General features: G+C 45.6%; 1 protein-coding gene across 1 annotated transcript; it reads left to right on the plus strand.

The window, feature by feature from the left end:
* Positions 1 to 1688: 1688 nt before the first annotated feature.
* On the plus strand, positions 1689 to 14582 carry NUP85 (nucleoporin 85). Its single transcript, XM_075770625.1, is given in 20 exon segments — positions 1689 to 1860; positions 1863 to 2320; positions 2429 to 2522; positions 2598 to 2760; positions 3120 to 3190; positions 3719 to 3762; positions 4559 to 4628; positions 5555 to 5676; positions 6056 to 6190; positions 6754 to 6876; positions 7253 to 7384; positions 7782 to 7888; positions 8170 to 8253; positions 8848 to 8913; positions 9402 to 9553; positions 9650 to 9767; positions 11138 to 11238; positions 12937 to 13088; positions 13700 to 13786; positions 14388 to 14582. Coding segments are annotated over 20 exon segments (2553 nt in total). The 3' UTR covers positions 14490 to 14582.
* Positions 14583 to 14835: the final 253 nt, after the last annotated feature.

Consider the following 14835-nt stretch of genomic DNA (forward strand, 5'->3'; position numbering starts at 1 on the left):
TGACCAGAGCAGACTGTATGTGCCAAGAGACGGCAGGAGAGGATCAAAGAGCTATAGTTGCTAAACCAGCTTTTAGTGTTTCTTTACACAGGATGGATCCTGGAGCAGAAGAGGACACTAGATCCACCACGTCAGTCATCAACACTTCTCTCTCCATGCTGATGAAGGGAAAAACATGACCGGTGAGATCAATGGGTGCTCTCCAGGGCTGCCAGGCCCTGCAGGACTGTTAGTGAAGGCTGATGCCTGCCTTCTGGCTGCCCCTCCCGGCAGGTAGGGCTGCGGTTCCCGACAGAATGGTCCACAGAGACAAGCGTTATGTTTGGAAAAGGACAAAAGAAAAGCAAGAGGAATGCTCATGGCACAGTGAAAGAACATGGTGATGCTCCAGGCACTCGGGTGTCCCTGGAAAAGCCTCAGGTGGCAAGTTCTGCTATCACGGTAGATACTCAAAGGAGTTCACATCCTCAGAAGTCTACAGCATAGAGCAGGACCATTTTGTAAGGCAGATGAATTTGACTTTATACAACAGAGATTTGAATATGTGCACATCCCCAAATTCCCCCAAAATACAGGACTCTTACCCACAATAAAGGATGAGTTTTCCTAAAACTGATGAGTCTTAGTTTCTCAAACAAGTCTCTGAAGATTGAAGTTCTACCCTGCAACAAGCCATTCCTCCTGACTGACCTGAACAGACACCATTTCCTTTACTCAGCATGATTCATGTGACACCATGCTCCTACCAAAGATAACTGCTAGCTTTATTTTAATTGGAAATGATGGATGGAGTAGCCAATAAAGTTAAAAAAAAAAAAAAAAAAAGGCAATTTAGCAGTGGAATGTTGCAGCATTTGTCCTATGAGGACAGCAAATGATTTAGACCATGTTGAACAATTGATTCTTAGTGAGCTTCTCTGGAAAGCACCAGTCTGAGAAGCACTGGCTTCTTCTAGCTGTGAGTTCAGCAAGACAGCAATGCTAATATTTTTCTTAAAAAGTGTATCACTGAACAAGTTTGCTAGTGAGAGGAACAGGCAAAAATGAGTATGCAGAGACAGGAAGAAGAGCAGATTGGAAGGAAAGGAGCAGTGTGTGGTGTTTGATCACACCAAGTTATTAACAGATACTCAAGTGCAATTCCATCAGTATGTGAGCTCCCACGTAGCAGAAAGTTGATTAGGCAGCCTCAGCAGGCAAACTCTGAGTCTCTGGGGGGGTCTCAACTCCCTCAACCCTGACCCCTGCCAGGCAGAGAAGGGAAAAAATATCTCCTGACCCTGAGTAAGCAAGGCACAGCAGAGTTCATCCCAACACCTGCCAGCACGTCTCCCCGACCTGCCGTGATCGATCTAATGCTTCATTATGCGTCCTTCTCCAACCTGCAGGCAACGCACTGGTCATAAAGCAGGTAATTTGATTAGTCAGCTTTATCAATGAGCTCGCCTGAGAGCTCCAGCAACTCTGTTCCAGAGAATGTCACCTTCAACAACCTGGAGGCTCATCTATCTGCAAGCGTTTGAAGTGCAGAAAGAAATAAGAGAAACTGGTTGTTACAAGGCAATCAAGTCAATGAAGTGAACACAAAGACAACGTTGACTGACCAACTAGATCACCGCACACCCGGAGCCAGCACGGCATCCACACAGCACTTAAAGTGTCGAGACAAGAAAATGAAGTAGGTCGACATGGGGCGACCTCCTTCCTTCCCCTCCTCCCCACCCCCGGCCCTGCGAGCCGGGTGCGGGGTTCAGAGGGGCAGCACACACCAGCCCCGGAGGCAGAGGCCTCGGGCAGCTCTCCCCGAGGCACCTGCTGCCTCTCTCTGCCGCGGCGCAGGGCCCTGCCCAACAGCCAGCGCTGGGAAATCCTCGGGCAGCACCAGCCCTCCCGGGGCAGCCACCGCCTGACAGGGCTCCGGAGACGCGGTCTCCGTCGGTCTCAGAGCAGCGCCCGAGGCAGCAACTGGCGAGAGGGGAGCGGGACCCAATCCGCCCCGCTCCCGCCCCGGCGGGGCCTTCGGAGCCGGCGGCGCTTCCGGGGCGAGCGGCCGGCGCCTGCCCCAAACCGGCGGAGAAACGCCGGGCCCCTTCCCTCGGCCCCAGGCCGGTGTCTCAGCTCGGGCCGGCAGCGCGGCGGGGAAACGCCGGAGCGCAGCGGGGCTCCGCGGGGGACGCGGGCAGCGCAGGCAGCGGCGCGGGCAGCGCAGGCAGCGGCGCGGGCAGCCGCGACGGGGCCTCCCAGCGCGCCGGGAGGCGGGAGGCGGGAGGGGAGCGCGGCCGCAGCTATGGAGGAGCTGGACGCAGAGCCACCGCTGACGGTGCGGGACAGGAGCAGGGGCGGGGTGGGGCCGAATCGGGCCGGGCCGGAGGGTGCGGGGCGGTGCGGCGGCCGCGGGTACCTCTGACGGGCCACCGTCCCCTCACAGGTGGTGCCGGGCGCGGACCCGTCCGCCAGGCAGCTGTGCTTCGCCTGGGGCCCCGCGGAGGTGCTGGTGTGCGAGACGCTCTTCGGCCGCAGAGGTGGGTTCCCGTCCAGGGGCGAGAGCGGGTCGGGCTGGCGGCTGCTGCCCGGAGCGCTGACGGGATGTGTTGCAGGCACCGGGGAGGGAGGGCCGAGCTCCTCCCGCCTCTTCGTGGTCCGCAGGGATCAGGACATTTACATCCAGACCTTGCGGAAACTCTTCAACGAGTCGCACGGGATCTTCATCGGCCTCCAGCGGAGCGAGGAGGAGCTGGCGGGGAAGTCGAGGAAAGCACAGTGAGTGAATGGGGCGCGGGAGGGTCTCAAGCGCCCGCGGTCACTGCTCCTTCTCCAGCCAGGCAAATACCATTGACTGTATAAATCCACACTGCTTAGAGCAGCAGTGCAGAAAAAAAAATGACACTTTGAGGGTAATTTTACAAAACAGTGCCCTGATCCTTCCGATAACCTTGCTGATCAGCACCTTTGCCAGCATATAGCCAGTGTACGTACAGCCTCACTGATCCCCACTAGAGTCACCCAAGTATTGGGAGCGTCTACTACTGCAGAGAAACTTGCAAGACTTTAGTGGACAACAGGCATGAGACTGACACTCAAACAGCTCTCTCTAACCGAGGCCTTCTTATGTTTGGCAGATTGGTTCAAGTGAGTAAAAACTACCGATCAGTGATAAGAGCCTGTATGGAGGACATGCACCAGGCAGCTAGTAAGTTTGTTCTCTTACTGCTATAAAAGGAAATGCTATTTGTGACTATAAAAGTAGCATTTCAATTGTGAGTTATTGCGACTACTGTAAAATAGCATGCACAGATTTCAGTAATTATCAAGACTCCATTTCCATCTGGGAGATTTCCAAGTTGGTTTGTAAGTCTGGCCAGTGATTTTTTTTTTCCCCACCAGGTTTTAACTGATTTTCTGGGGACTTGTGGTCTTTTCATATCTCGGGTTGCAGTTTTATGAGAAACTGAGTCCCAATTAACAGCTTGCTCCCCGCAAAAAGCGAGATATTTTACTCTTCCCATCCATCCTTGTCCTGTGGCCATTCCCAGATTTGCACAGGATTTATTAAAAAAATAACTTCTAAAGTTTTATATAAAAGTTAGCTTTGCCATGTGTGTACTCATTTAGATCTGTGCTCAATGATTGATCGGGTATTGTTGTCTTTATTTATGAGCCCAGAAAGGGCTTGAAAGGTAAACATGTTGCTCTTTGACTTTCTTTACTCTTCCCTCAGTTTCAACCCGGGACCCTGCCCTGCACAGCCAGTATAGTACTCAGGTAATCTGCAGTCGTGTCATGTAGTCACAACTCAACATGAATCACTGGCTCCTAAATTCATCAAGGCCAACACTGTGGCAGTAGGGCAGTGTAGATTTAACTCTGGCTTAGTATACTGGATGCAGTTTGTGACCAAGAATAAATGGGAATAAACAGTTATCTCCTGTATTTCTAAAACAATAAAAAGATGCCCAACATCTCAATTCACTGCCATTTCTTAAACATATATTCAGCGTTATAGGTGTGATGTTTTCTTGTCATCTTAAAGTCAGCTGTGGGCCAGTACTCGCCTGTCTGAAACTTCACCCCTCAAACACTCGAGTTCCAGTCAACTGCATCTGAGCCTTGTAGCAAGCTCTGAGTGTTCTCCTTGAACCGTCAGACACTAGAGGAGTGTTATGGGAAGAGCAGAGTTCTCACGGTAGTTTTGTCCCATTAGCTGCAGTGGTGTTGCTTCGTTGGTCTTTCTTCCTTTGCTGTTTGCGTTGTTAAATCTTAGGAGTGCAAAAAAGCTGAAAAGCACGCTTTCTGTACTATTTAGTATTGCCCACTGATGACAGATTATCACTGCATTTCAATACACAAACAGTGTCAATATTTTCTAAGCTGAATGTGTGTAGAGAAGTCGCGGCCTGTTTCTGTCTTTTAATTTGTATCTCTGAAATGTCAATATGACATTTGTCTGTGAGAGCTGAGCTTAACTGATTGCTAAGGACAGCAGATACCTTTGTGTGGTTAAAAACCCCAACAACTGGAATAATTACTAACTCTGAAACATGGCCCTGCTTTTTTTCAGGTTTCTATTCTCTCCGCAATGGAGCTGATCTGGAACCTGTGCGAGATTTTGTTTGTTGAAGCAGCTGCAGGTGAGCAGTGAACTATCCTCATGTTAAGACTGAAGGGCTTTTTGTTTGCATATTTATTTAAAATTTATTAAAATATGACACAATGGATGCTATATATGTTTTAGAGATATGACAAGTGTCAATAAGACTTTTAATACCTCTTCTGCCTCAGTAAATGCCCGTCTTCATATTGAATTATGTCAAGCTATTAGATTTGCCTTCTACTTCCCTCTCATGTTCAGTACACTACAATTTAAATTGTCTTTTTGACAGAAAGGTAGTGAAGAAGAGGGATATCAAAAGTTGTTGCCAATTTATTTGACTTCTAAGCATAAACACATCTTTAAGCATCAAATATGTTGGTGCCAACTAACATTTATGCATTTTCTGATGCAGCTCTTTTAACTTTAGGATGCCATTTTTTAAGTCAGTCTGTTTACACCAGCATTTTAAGGTAGTAAATAATTTAAGGGAATTGGATTATGCAAAGACGCTACTTGCACAGTCCCAGAATTCAGAACAGAGATTCACAAATTGTAGATTACTTAATCTGAAAAGTTAATCACCCAGTGCCAGATTTCTTCCTCATATTCAGTTAATGACACGATGCTAAATTAAACAGAAACATTCTATGTGTCTTTTGGCATTGCGAGATTTATGATCTGAATCACTCACCTTTTATTTCTTCAAGCAACTGGTTAGGGTTTTCCACTGGACTGCATTGCTGTTCTGTGTAAAATTTACCACACAGAATCTGTCAGCAGCCTGGTGCTCCCACAGCTCGGCTACTTAAAGAACTCTGTTCCTTTGTAATTAGTGGCAGATAGAAATCCAATTAGTAAACCTCATCTAATGATTGTCAAACTGTTAAGGCTAGAAGCATGTAAAATAGCAGTTTGGGAACAAACACTTGGGAGCTAACAGAACAAAATATTCTCTGCATAAAGCTGGCCCCCTTCTGCTTCGCCTCCTTGACTGGGTTCGACTTCATGTCTGTGATGTGGACAACATGGTCCGTGAAGTTCTGAGCAGTGAAAATCCATCAAAACATGAGCTCTTCTGGAACGTGGTGAGTGTAGTCACCTGCAAGATTCTTAAACAAAGAGAATTCACACTTATGTGTTTTGCCTTCCTCTTCTCTACTCGACACTAGACTACATCTCAGAAACTGATACCTAGGGCACTGCTGCTCTCCGCCTGTACAGGTTTTAAGATGAAGTCATTCTGATGATCATCCTGCCCCTCATTCCCATCCTGATCCTTTCACTTTCATGATTCTTAGAGGTCAAGACTTACACTGTGTATTTGAATTAGCAGGGCCTACACTTTGAGCATTTTAACTCCACTTAAGTTGCCTGAATCACAAGTTACAATTCCCTCTGACACTTTTCTTGGGTATTTTTGTAGTGTTGCACAGCACGCTGCTCACAGACAGGTGGTTTTTGCAGGTGGATATCTTTGTGCTGCAAGGCCGAATGGATGAAGCACGCCACTTGCTCTCCAAGGAAGCCAGTGCCAATCCAACGTCAGTGAACATGTACAAAATCTTGGATGACTTGATGAAAAAGATGCCTGTGCCCAGTGTATGTACAAGGTGGATTTTTTTTTCCATGCAGTTCTGTTGGGAAGAGAGCCACCTCTGATATGGCTCCTGAAATATCACAATTTGTTCACCATTAAAACATCTCAGTCTTAATCCTTTACAGTAGTAATATTTGTGTTCTTGAATTGCCCCAAAGAATCAACCATTCAGGTAAAAGTCTGTTAGGTGACTGACAACATAGTTAGAAAGATCATTTTTGCAGCAGGATACATTATCCAGTTGTCTGAAACAGTTTTTGTTGAGAACTATTTTCTTGTACAGAATATTCTCTGAAGACTTTACCAGCAGAGTTTCCCTCTGTTGCAGTGATTTCCTTGTGGAGGAAAAATTGCAGCTGCATCATGGTAATCTCTCACAGGCTCTCCTTTGCCTGATTCAGATGGGTTAAATAAGACACTTCAAATGCAACTGTAGGACAAGGGAAAATGTGATGGCAGCCCTGTGTTTAGCTTTTTATCATGAGCAACTGTGAGTTCAGCCCAAGCACCTGTTGTGATTTGACTTGGTGTTTCCTTTATTTTACGTATCTTATCCTCTGTTCAGCTTGGCAACACCCAGACGCTGACCGAGATGGAGCTGAAATGGCAGCACTGGCATGAAGAATGTCAGCGGTATCTACAGGATGGAACTTTTGCTTCCAATTCCCACATGGAATCCATCTGCAAGGTGTGTTTTTGAAGGAAGGAAGGAAACTGTGGACAAGTATTGGATCCATCCTTGTAGTATTTCAGGACCCCTGTGTAGCCACAAGTAACTTTAATACACTGGATGATCTCTTCATTAAATCAGGAGATTTTAGGCCAGTCTTCTGTACTGTGTTCTTTGTTTTGCAACAGTCTTTGCAAGCCTGGGCAGATCGTTTTGTCTTCTTGTCCAAGGCCATAAGGCTGATTAGGAAATTCTGAGAAGGATCTGTGTCCTTTGTTAATTAATTTTGATTAAATCCTCAACTTTGCAAAATGGAGTAATGCCTCTGAAGAGTTACGATGCAGTTGCGTGCATTGCCAAATTTGCAGAATTACTCCTGTTTTTCTCCCGTTAGATCCTGCTGGGCGATGAGGATGCCATACTGGAGAAAAAGGAACTCATGACTACTTGGTACCACTTTCTGGTTACCCGACTCCTGTATTCCAATCCAACTGTGAAGCCAATGGAACTGCGGTTTTATGCACAGGCATGAAATAGAATAATTTTTATATTCTCCACCATTTCATGCACACAAGGGTTACTGTACTTAAAGAAAAACTTTGGGATGGTTGACATCTTACAGCAACTACATCCCTGTAAGGCAATACCTAGAATTTGTAACTGGACTGGGAAACTGATACAGTGGACGAATAATTGTTGAAGACCCAGTCTCTTCAGTGTCTAATGTTACCAGCCTTGTTCCTGCAAATTGTTTTCCCAGTTTCCTTATGCTAAAATAAGGAAAAAAATTTTTTTGTTAATGTGGTCAGTCTCTGTGACATATTCTTTCCCATAAAACAACCTAAATGAGACTGCTACATCCAAACAAACGTCTTACTGTCTCACAACTTCTGCATTTATCGTGTTTTGTAATCTCATTCCAGTCTAGTATGGACCTGTTCCTGGGTGGAGAAAGCGGCCCTGAGCCTCTGGACACGATTTTAATGGCAGCCTTTGAATTTGAGATGCATCAAGTGATCAAGGAATGCAGGTTGAGTTTTAAGGTTTTTACTTATGTGTGCATTCCCTCCAATAGTATTTGGGGTAGAGGATATGGGTACAGCCCACCTGATCATCCTTTCAAAGAATTTAGCAAGAATATGTGAAGCAGGCAGCAATAAAAAGTATTCCGTTAGGTCTGGGACATTGCAACCAGACATTGTATGTAATATAGCTTCTAGAGCAGCAAGAAATGCCTGTGGAAAACCTGACACGTTCCTTGGCAGTGCTGAGCTTAGGGTTTTTTCTTTCTTTTGCTTGCTTCAAATACAGCATCGCCCTGAGCAACTGGTGGTTTGTGGCTCATCTGACTGACCTACTGGATCACTGTAAACTCCTGCAGTCTCACAATCTCTAGTAAGTATTTATTTGTATTGATTATTTAGACACCCAGAAGCAAGGATGACTGAAGCAGCATGTGGATTTTGGTTGAAAAAGGAGCATCCTGGGCATTTACAGAAAGTGGAGAACAAAGGAGCTGCACGTGCCTCTGAAGTTACAGGCAGCCCAGATGCTCTGAGAAGCAGTTGCTGCCCTGATGAATTTGGCATGCTATTCATCAGTGCCTCAGTAGTGTTAGGACTTTCTTAAAATATAACCAAGGGCCCAAATGTTTCTTATTATAGGCAATAGTGAGGAACTAATCTTAAAAGAGTTTCCATACTTATGCTTTGAATAAATTTAAGTTTGAGCAATTGAATTTTGCTATCTGAATTCCCTGGAAGTTTCAGTTTCTTAAAGTACTTTCGGTTATATTCACTAAGTGCTGTAAATATCTGGTAGATCTCCCCAAGGAGAAAGCTGACCTGCATGCTTAGGCCTGAGATACAAAGCTTATTAAGATAGCCCATGAGAAAACATGCCGCATAACTTAAAACTACTTGTGAAATTACATCAACAGTTTTTTCCAATGAGGTGGAAATAACGCCTGTCTCGTTTCTTTCCCCCCAGTTTTGGTTCAAATATGCGGGAATTCCTTCTGCTGGAGTATGCTTCAGGACTCTTCTCCCATCACAGGTAGCAACTTCCGCCCCCCCCCCCCCCCCCCCCCCCCCCCAGAGAATAGACTAACATCAAAGCAGCCAAAGCAAATAACTATATGCTAATGAAGTAAAAAGGCAAAGCTTACAAAAGCCGCCATTAGGATTTCAGCAGAGGTATCCCTAAGGATTGTACAACACTAGCACGTTTCCTTTCCTGAATTAAAGACAAAAGCTATCTAGTAGCACCCATCAAGCATACTGACCAGGACAGAATTGCTCCTGCCACTGTGGCTTTTTTTGGTACAGAGCAACTTGCACCAAAGCACTTGTGAGATGAGGCACTCCAAAGTTGTGTAACAGGCAGCTGGTGTTTGGTAGAAAGTAAAAGCCATTTTAGGTATGAGTACTAAGTTCATCAGAGCTGTTATTAACACAGACTCAGATTCTCCTTGTGGCTTTACTGTTGTACTTATTTAAGATTTATATGATTGGAATGATTGATGATCTTTTCTCCTCCCTCAGCCTGTGGCAGCTGGGGGTAGATTACTTTGACCACTGTCCAGAATATGGCAGGGTGTATTTGGAGCTTCATATTGAGCGGATACCCCTTAACACAGAACAGAAGGCCCTTAAAGTGCTGAGGATCTGTGAGCAGAGACAGATGCATGAACAAGGTGATTGATTTTTTTTTAAATCTCATTGGTTTGTAGTAGTACAAGTGAAACTACTGAAACTAATTCTTTCCCCCATCTCCTATGTTTTCTCCTAAGTTCGTAGCATCTGTAAAATCATGGCCATGAAAGCCCTACGGAATAATCGCTTGGGCTCTGCCCTGTCCTGGAGCATCAGAGCTAAGGATGCGGCTTTTGCTACGCTCATATCCGATCGGTGAGTCTGCGTCGGCAGCTCTGAGATGACCGCTGCTGTAGTGGGGTGGGAGGGGTGGGAGAAGGCAGCCGCTCTGTGACGACCAGAAAAGCTCCTGCTGCAGGCAGGTGGGGTTGTCTTTCCCTCAGACCAAGTACCAGCTTCTGGACTAGAAAACTACATCCTTGGGTACTCCCACCTGCAACAGCCTAGCTGTTTCTTTTCTACACTGTTTTACTTCATGAAATCTAGTGATGACACACATTGGCCTTAGCTAACAGTCTGATCCTCTTAGACCTTGCTTCGATAAACATTTCTTTTGGCAATATCTCTATCTTGTGCACTGCTCTTCCACTTACTCTGATACAGCTGTTTGGTGGACTGTACAATGAACCAGGGAACTGAGCTGGGTGGAGGATAAGCCCCTTCTGTGCTTTATTCAGCACACTATTTCTAACCAGTCTAGTTCACCACACAGTCTCCAAACAAGTCCGTGGGAGCCACTGGAGCTGCCATTTCTGCAAAAAATCTCAAGCCACAATTACAACATATGTAACAAACAGTAAAGTTTTATTGTGTCCCTGATTTTGCATAAGCTTGTCACGATGTCTGACCTCACAGGGGTGGGAAGTTATTATAAAATTGAAGAGGATGCTAACACTTAGCTTAGGCCTAGACAAAAGATATGGCAACTCTCTTTATGCTTTTCCATCTTTAGCAATCCGTGTCATGTATTTTTTTGCTAATTGGAAATAGGCAGGTACCAATCTCTTTGCATAGTTAGAGTATAGTTTTGAAATTATGCTCTGGATAGACAGCCAGGCAATACTTGATCTTCAGCAGAGAAAAAAGGTAGTAGTAAGAGATTGCTGTGTTTTTTCATTTTTTCTTTGAAGGAGTGGGAATCATTATGTTTCTTTCAACAGAAGGTGAAAGAAAACCATCACAGGAAGCAGCTCTGAAAACAGCAGCATAATGAAGGCTGTGACAAAACAGATGAAAAGCTTTTAGAAATGTTTTTGTTCCTGCTGCTTATCAACTGTTTTACACAGCAGAAAAATAGAGCTTTTGTTATGATCTGGGAGTGTTATTTATGCATTTACCAGCCTTAGCTTCCTGTGCTCCTTCCTTCACTTACGCCTTTTAAAGAATAGATCTCAACTGCCACAAAATCTAGAAGAAGAAATAGCATCTGTTAAACACACGTTACACCAGTTCACTGGCCACTACCAGGAAACATTTTGGTGTCTTCTGAAACCCTCATGGGAGGTTGATTGAGATGGACCTCACTTGTGTAGTAAAGTTTTTCTGGGAAGGGATTAGGAGATACAAAACGGATGTGGACAGTGTTCTCCCCTCTAAGCTTTTGTTGTGTTTTACTTTCTCCCTAGATTCCTTAAGGACTATTGTGAAAGGGGGTGCTTCTCTGACTTGGACCTCATTGATAATTTGGGACCGTCCATGCTCCTTAGTGACCGGCTAACATTTCTGGGTAAGAAGCATCTACAGTTTTCATTCTGGTCTGTTATTTAGAACATGGTTAACTCCTTGGAATTATTTGGGTTTTTCTTTTCCTCCATCTGGCTACATCCTGTTTTAGCGATGAGGGGAAAGCAAATGACCGAAGGTGATTTGGGATGCAGCCTGCTTGCTACCAGATGACTGTATTTCCAATTGCACTCACAGGATAGTCTTGAATTCTGACATTTGTAGACTTCCCCTTTCCTAGTGTTTTTCCAGACTGTATCACTACCTAGAGAGACTTTGAAATACTAACACACACAATCTGGAAGAGTAAAGCACTGGTTTAAGTGATTTTGACAATGTGATAATTTTACTAATTTCACAAAGTTCTGCAAAATCTCAACATCTTTTGGTGGTTTGGCATGCCAATTTCAAGCTCACTCAAACACAAGACCTCTCTACCCTTTCGCTTTAGCAATTGTGCCAGTTAAGAGCAGGGGGCCTCCAGCTAGTTTCCTCTGCACACACAGCTTCCTTCTCCTGGCTGGCCCAAGCGCGGGCTGTGGTTACCTGCCCGTCTGGCTGCAGCTGCTCTGTGGCCTTTGATGAATGGACCGAGACAGGAAACTGAGCTAAACCGCACCTTTCTCTGGAGCTGGGGCAGTTCTAGCAAGCCCATTACTGGGGCCAAAAACTAATGGGAATTTGGAATAGCTGTTGGACTGACTCCCTCCTGGCTGACACCAGCATTACAATAAGGGTGACCCTGAATTTCATCTGTTACTGTTTGGTCCAACCTTGCAAAACTGGAACTGTATTTCCTTCATTTAAACCTAAATTAAGCCTAGAAGTTAACTGCGACTTAACAAACTGGTAATCCCTCATCTCTCTGTATGCCCAGTGTCACCCAGTGACCCTTGCATCAGCCCCAAAGATTGGTAGTTCAGTTGTGTAACTGTGTTTATAGAGAAATGCCCTCCCTTTCTGTTTTTTATAAAAAAAAGCCTGAAAGGCCTGAAAATATTTATGCTTGTTTTGAGACTTTAAAAACATCAGGTGTACTTTTGCTGGACGCCTTTTACCTGTCTCTATCTTGAGGTCAAGCATTAGTCAAAGGTGAATCTGAAGGGGAATCGTTACTTCCAGTGTTTTGACAGTTTAGCAGATACAAACAAATCCACAGAATAAAAGTCAAAAACTTTCATCCTCAGCCCGTTCTCATGTGCTGGATATTGATCTAAGTAATTCTTAACAAAAGCAGAACTTTCCACATTAACCAAGATCTCGGCTTCCACTTAAACAATCAGGAAGACAACAAAGCCTTTCAGACCTCCTGATACTCTGTGATACCAAAGTCACCCCCCCTGCCTCCCCCTTCCCATTCCTGGTTTTTTGCAGACACCACTGGGCTCTCTGAGCCACTCGTGCTGTTGCTCACCCCGCACACACTCAGCACCAGACAGTATCAGTTAGCCAACAGGCTGGTTCAAACAGGAAACCTTAGCAGGAACAGGTTTTTGGCTGCTTTTTCAGCCAGCCTCTATTTTAATCTTTCTTCATGTCCAAGATTCCCATTCCCCAAACTCAGCTGCTTTGGAGACTCGTTTCAGTCAGGGATAGTTCCATCACAGGCTCCATGGGAGCCACCTGACAGCCTACCATCCAGTCACCCAGGCCTGAGCACAGATACTGACGCCTTTTACCCTTCACCAACACCCATATGTAGGGAAGTACCGAGAATTCCACCGGCTGTATGGCGAGAAGCGGTTCTCTGAAGCTGCCAAGTTGCTGTTGCTGTTGATGACGGCTCACATTGCTCCCTGCTCCTTCTGGATGACCCTGCTGACAGACGCCCTTCCCCTGCTGGAGCAGAAGGAGGTGAGCAGGCTGGACAAAGCCCCCCGCACCATTGCTTCTCTTCCTGAGGAGGTTATCTCAAACTGGTGAGCCCCGTTCTGCCCCCAGGCGAGGCATTGCGCTTCCGGTGCAGAACTGTTTGTGGCAGTTCCGGAATCACAGAGCTATCCAAATGTCCTGCCAGTGGGAGCACACAGGGCCCAGCAGAGGATAATCAACTCTTAACTTGCTTTTAGAAAACAGTGGAATACGTACGTGCTAAGTTACATACACACCGCATCCAGTTCCTTCTGGTACTTGGCTTAAAGATTTTTCTAGTGTGCTTCCTTCTAAGCCCAATTCTTGCTTTAAGATCCACCAAGAAAATGGCAGTTTAGTATGCCATGACTGGATAAAGCCCAGAGCAGCACCCTCTCTGACCTCACAGCTGACCCTGTTTTGTGCAGGAGGTGGCACCAGAGACCTCCTGAAGTCGCTTCCAGCCTGAATTATCCTCTGATCCTGTGATTTAAAGGGTCAGAACGGCTCTGCAGGAGTGTGAAAGCATCCTCTTCCTTTCAACTGAGTTATCAGAGCGTGTGATGTCCTTAAACTTGATCGATCCTTTTCAGTGAATACTTTCATTTCCACAGGTCGTATTTTCAGCAGAACAGACTTACGAGTTGATGCGGTGCCTGGAAGACCTGACAGCGGCGAAGTCAGATAAGCAGAAACTCCAGGTAGCTCCTGCTTTGAGGACAACTGGACAATGGATCAGTGGGGCTGCGGGGAGGGTCAGGGAAAGCAGGCTCTGCATTTATATTCCTGCGTGGGGGCAGAAAAGAGGGAGAGCCTGAGGTACTGAGGCTGCATCGTGGTGTTATTTTTAAAGGCCAGCCAAATGAGGCATCATCGGGAGATATTTAAGTATACACAAAACCAGCACAGGAGTACTTGTTCTGCTGATTTGGATCGGACTGTGATGCTTTTCCAGGATAAATAATTACAAATTACATGGGCAATGAAAAGCTGAGCCACTGCCATCTAACGGCTCGGGCTATGAAAGGCTCCAGGCGCAGAACAGGGAGCCGTTTGCTACACATGCAAATCTGTGCAGCTGCCAGAGAAAGAACAGGCTTGGCAGTGCTGTCTTGTGTTGATCTAAAAAGTCGGAAATGTAGTTTTTGCTCTTCTCAGGAGGTCCTTATGACAGGTAAATACACACGTACTCTCCTTCTTAATGACTGACCTGCATTCTTACTTTCTAAAGCCCTGAAAGCGAACCTGCCACCAGCTCGTTACTGCGTGCAGCAATCTAACCCAAGCTCTGCTCGCTTTTAGGATGATGACGTTGAGACTATGAAGGTGGAAATGCTGAGACTTGCTCTTGCACGAAATCTTGCACGAGTCATCGTCAAAGAAGGCACGTTGGAAGGATCCTGAAGGCAGCAATACGTGATTTTACTTGTCCTCTGTGGCTCACTGTACATAAACCTGACTGCTTTTCTAAGAATAAATGTCTTGTTTTGCATATTGCTTGGTGAGTTGTCCTTGTCTTCCGTAAACATAACTTTTAAAAAACATAAATGTAACTTCTAAGAAGGAGCTGCAGCAAAATGTTAAGGTTGCTTGTTCCAGCTTGGTCTGGCAACCCTCCCCTGGTAAAGTAACACCTCGTTACCAAGGGCAGTGTTACCTTGGCTTTTTCAGTTGCTTTGCCTCTAACACCTGGGACTGAAATTAAAGCCACCTTTTAGACGAACAGGGTTTTAGAAAACAGCAGCTTCTC

Source organism: Balearica regulorum, chromosome 18 (genome assembly GCF_011004875.1).
Source record: "Balearica regulorum gibbericeps isolate bBalReg1 chromosome 18, bBalReg1.pri, whole genome shotgun sequence".
In the NCBI taxonomy this organism is placed as follows: Eukaryota; Metazoa; Chordata; class Aves; order Gruiformes; family Gruidae; genus Balearica; species Balearica regulorum.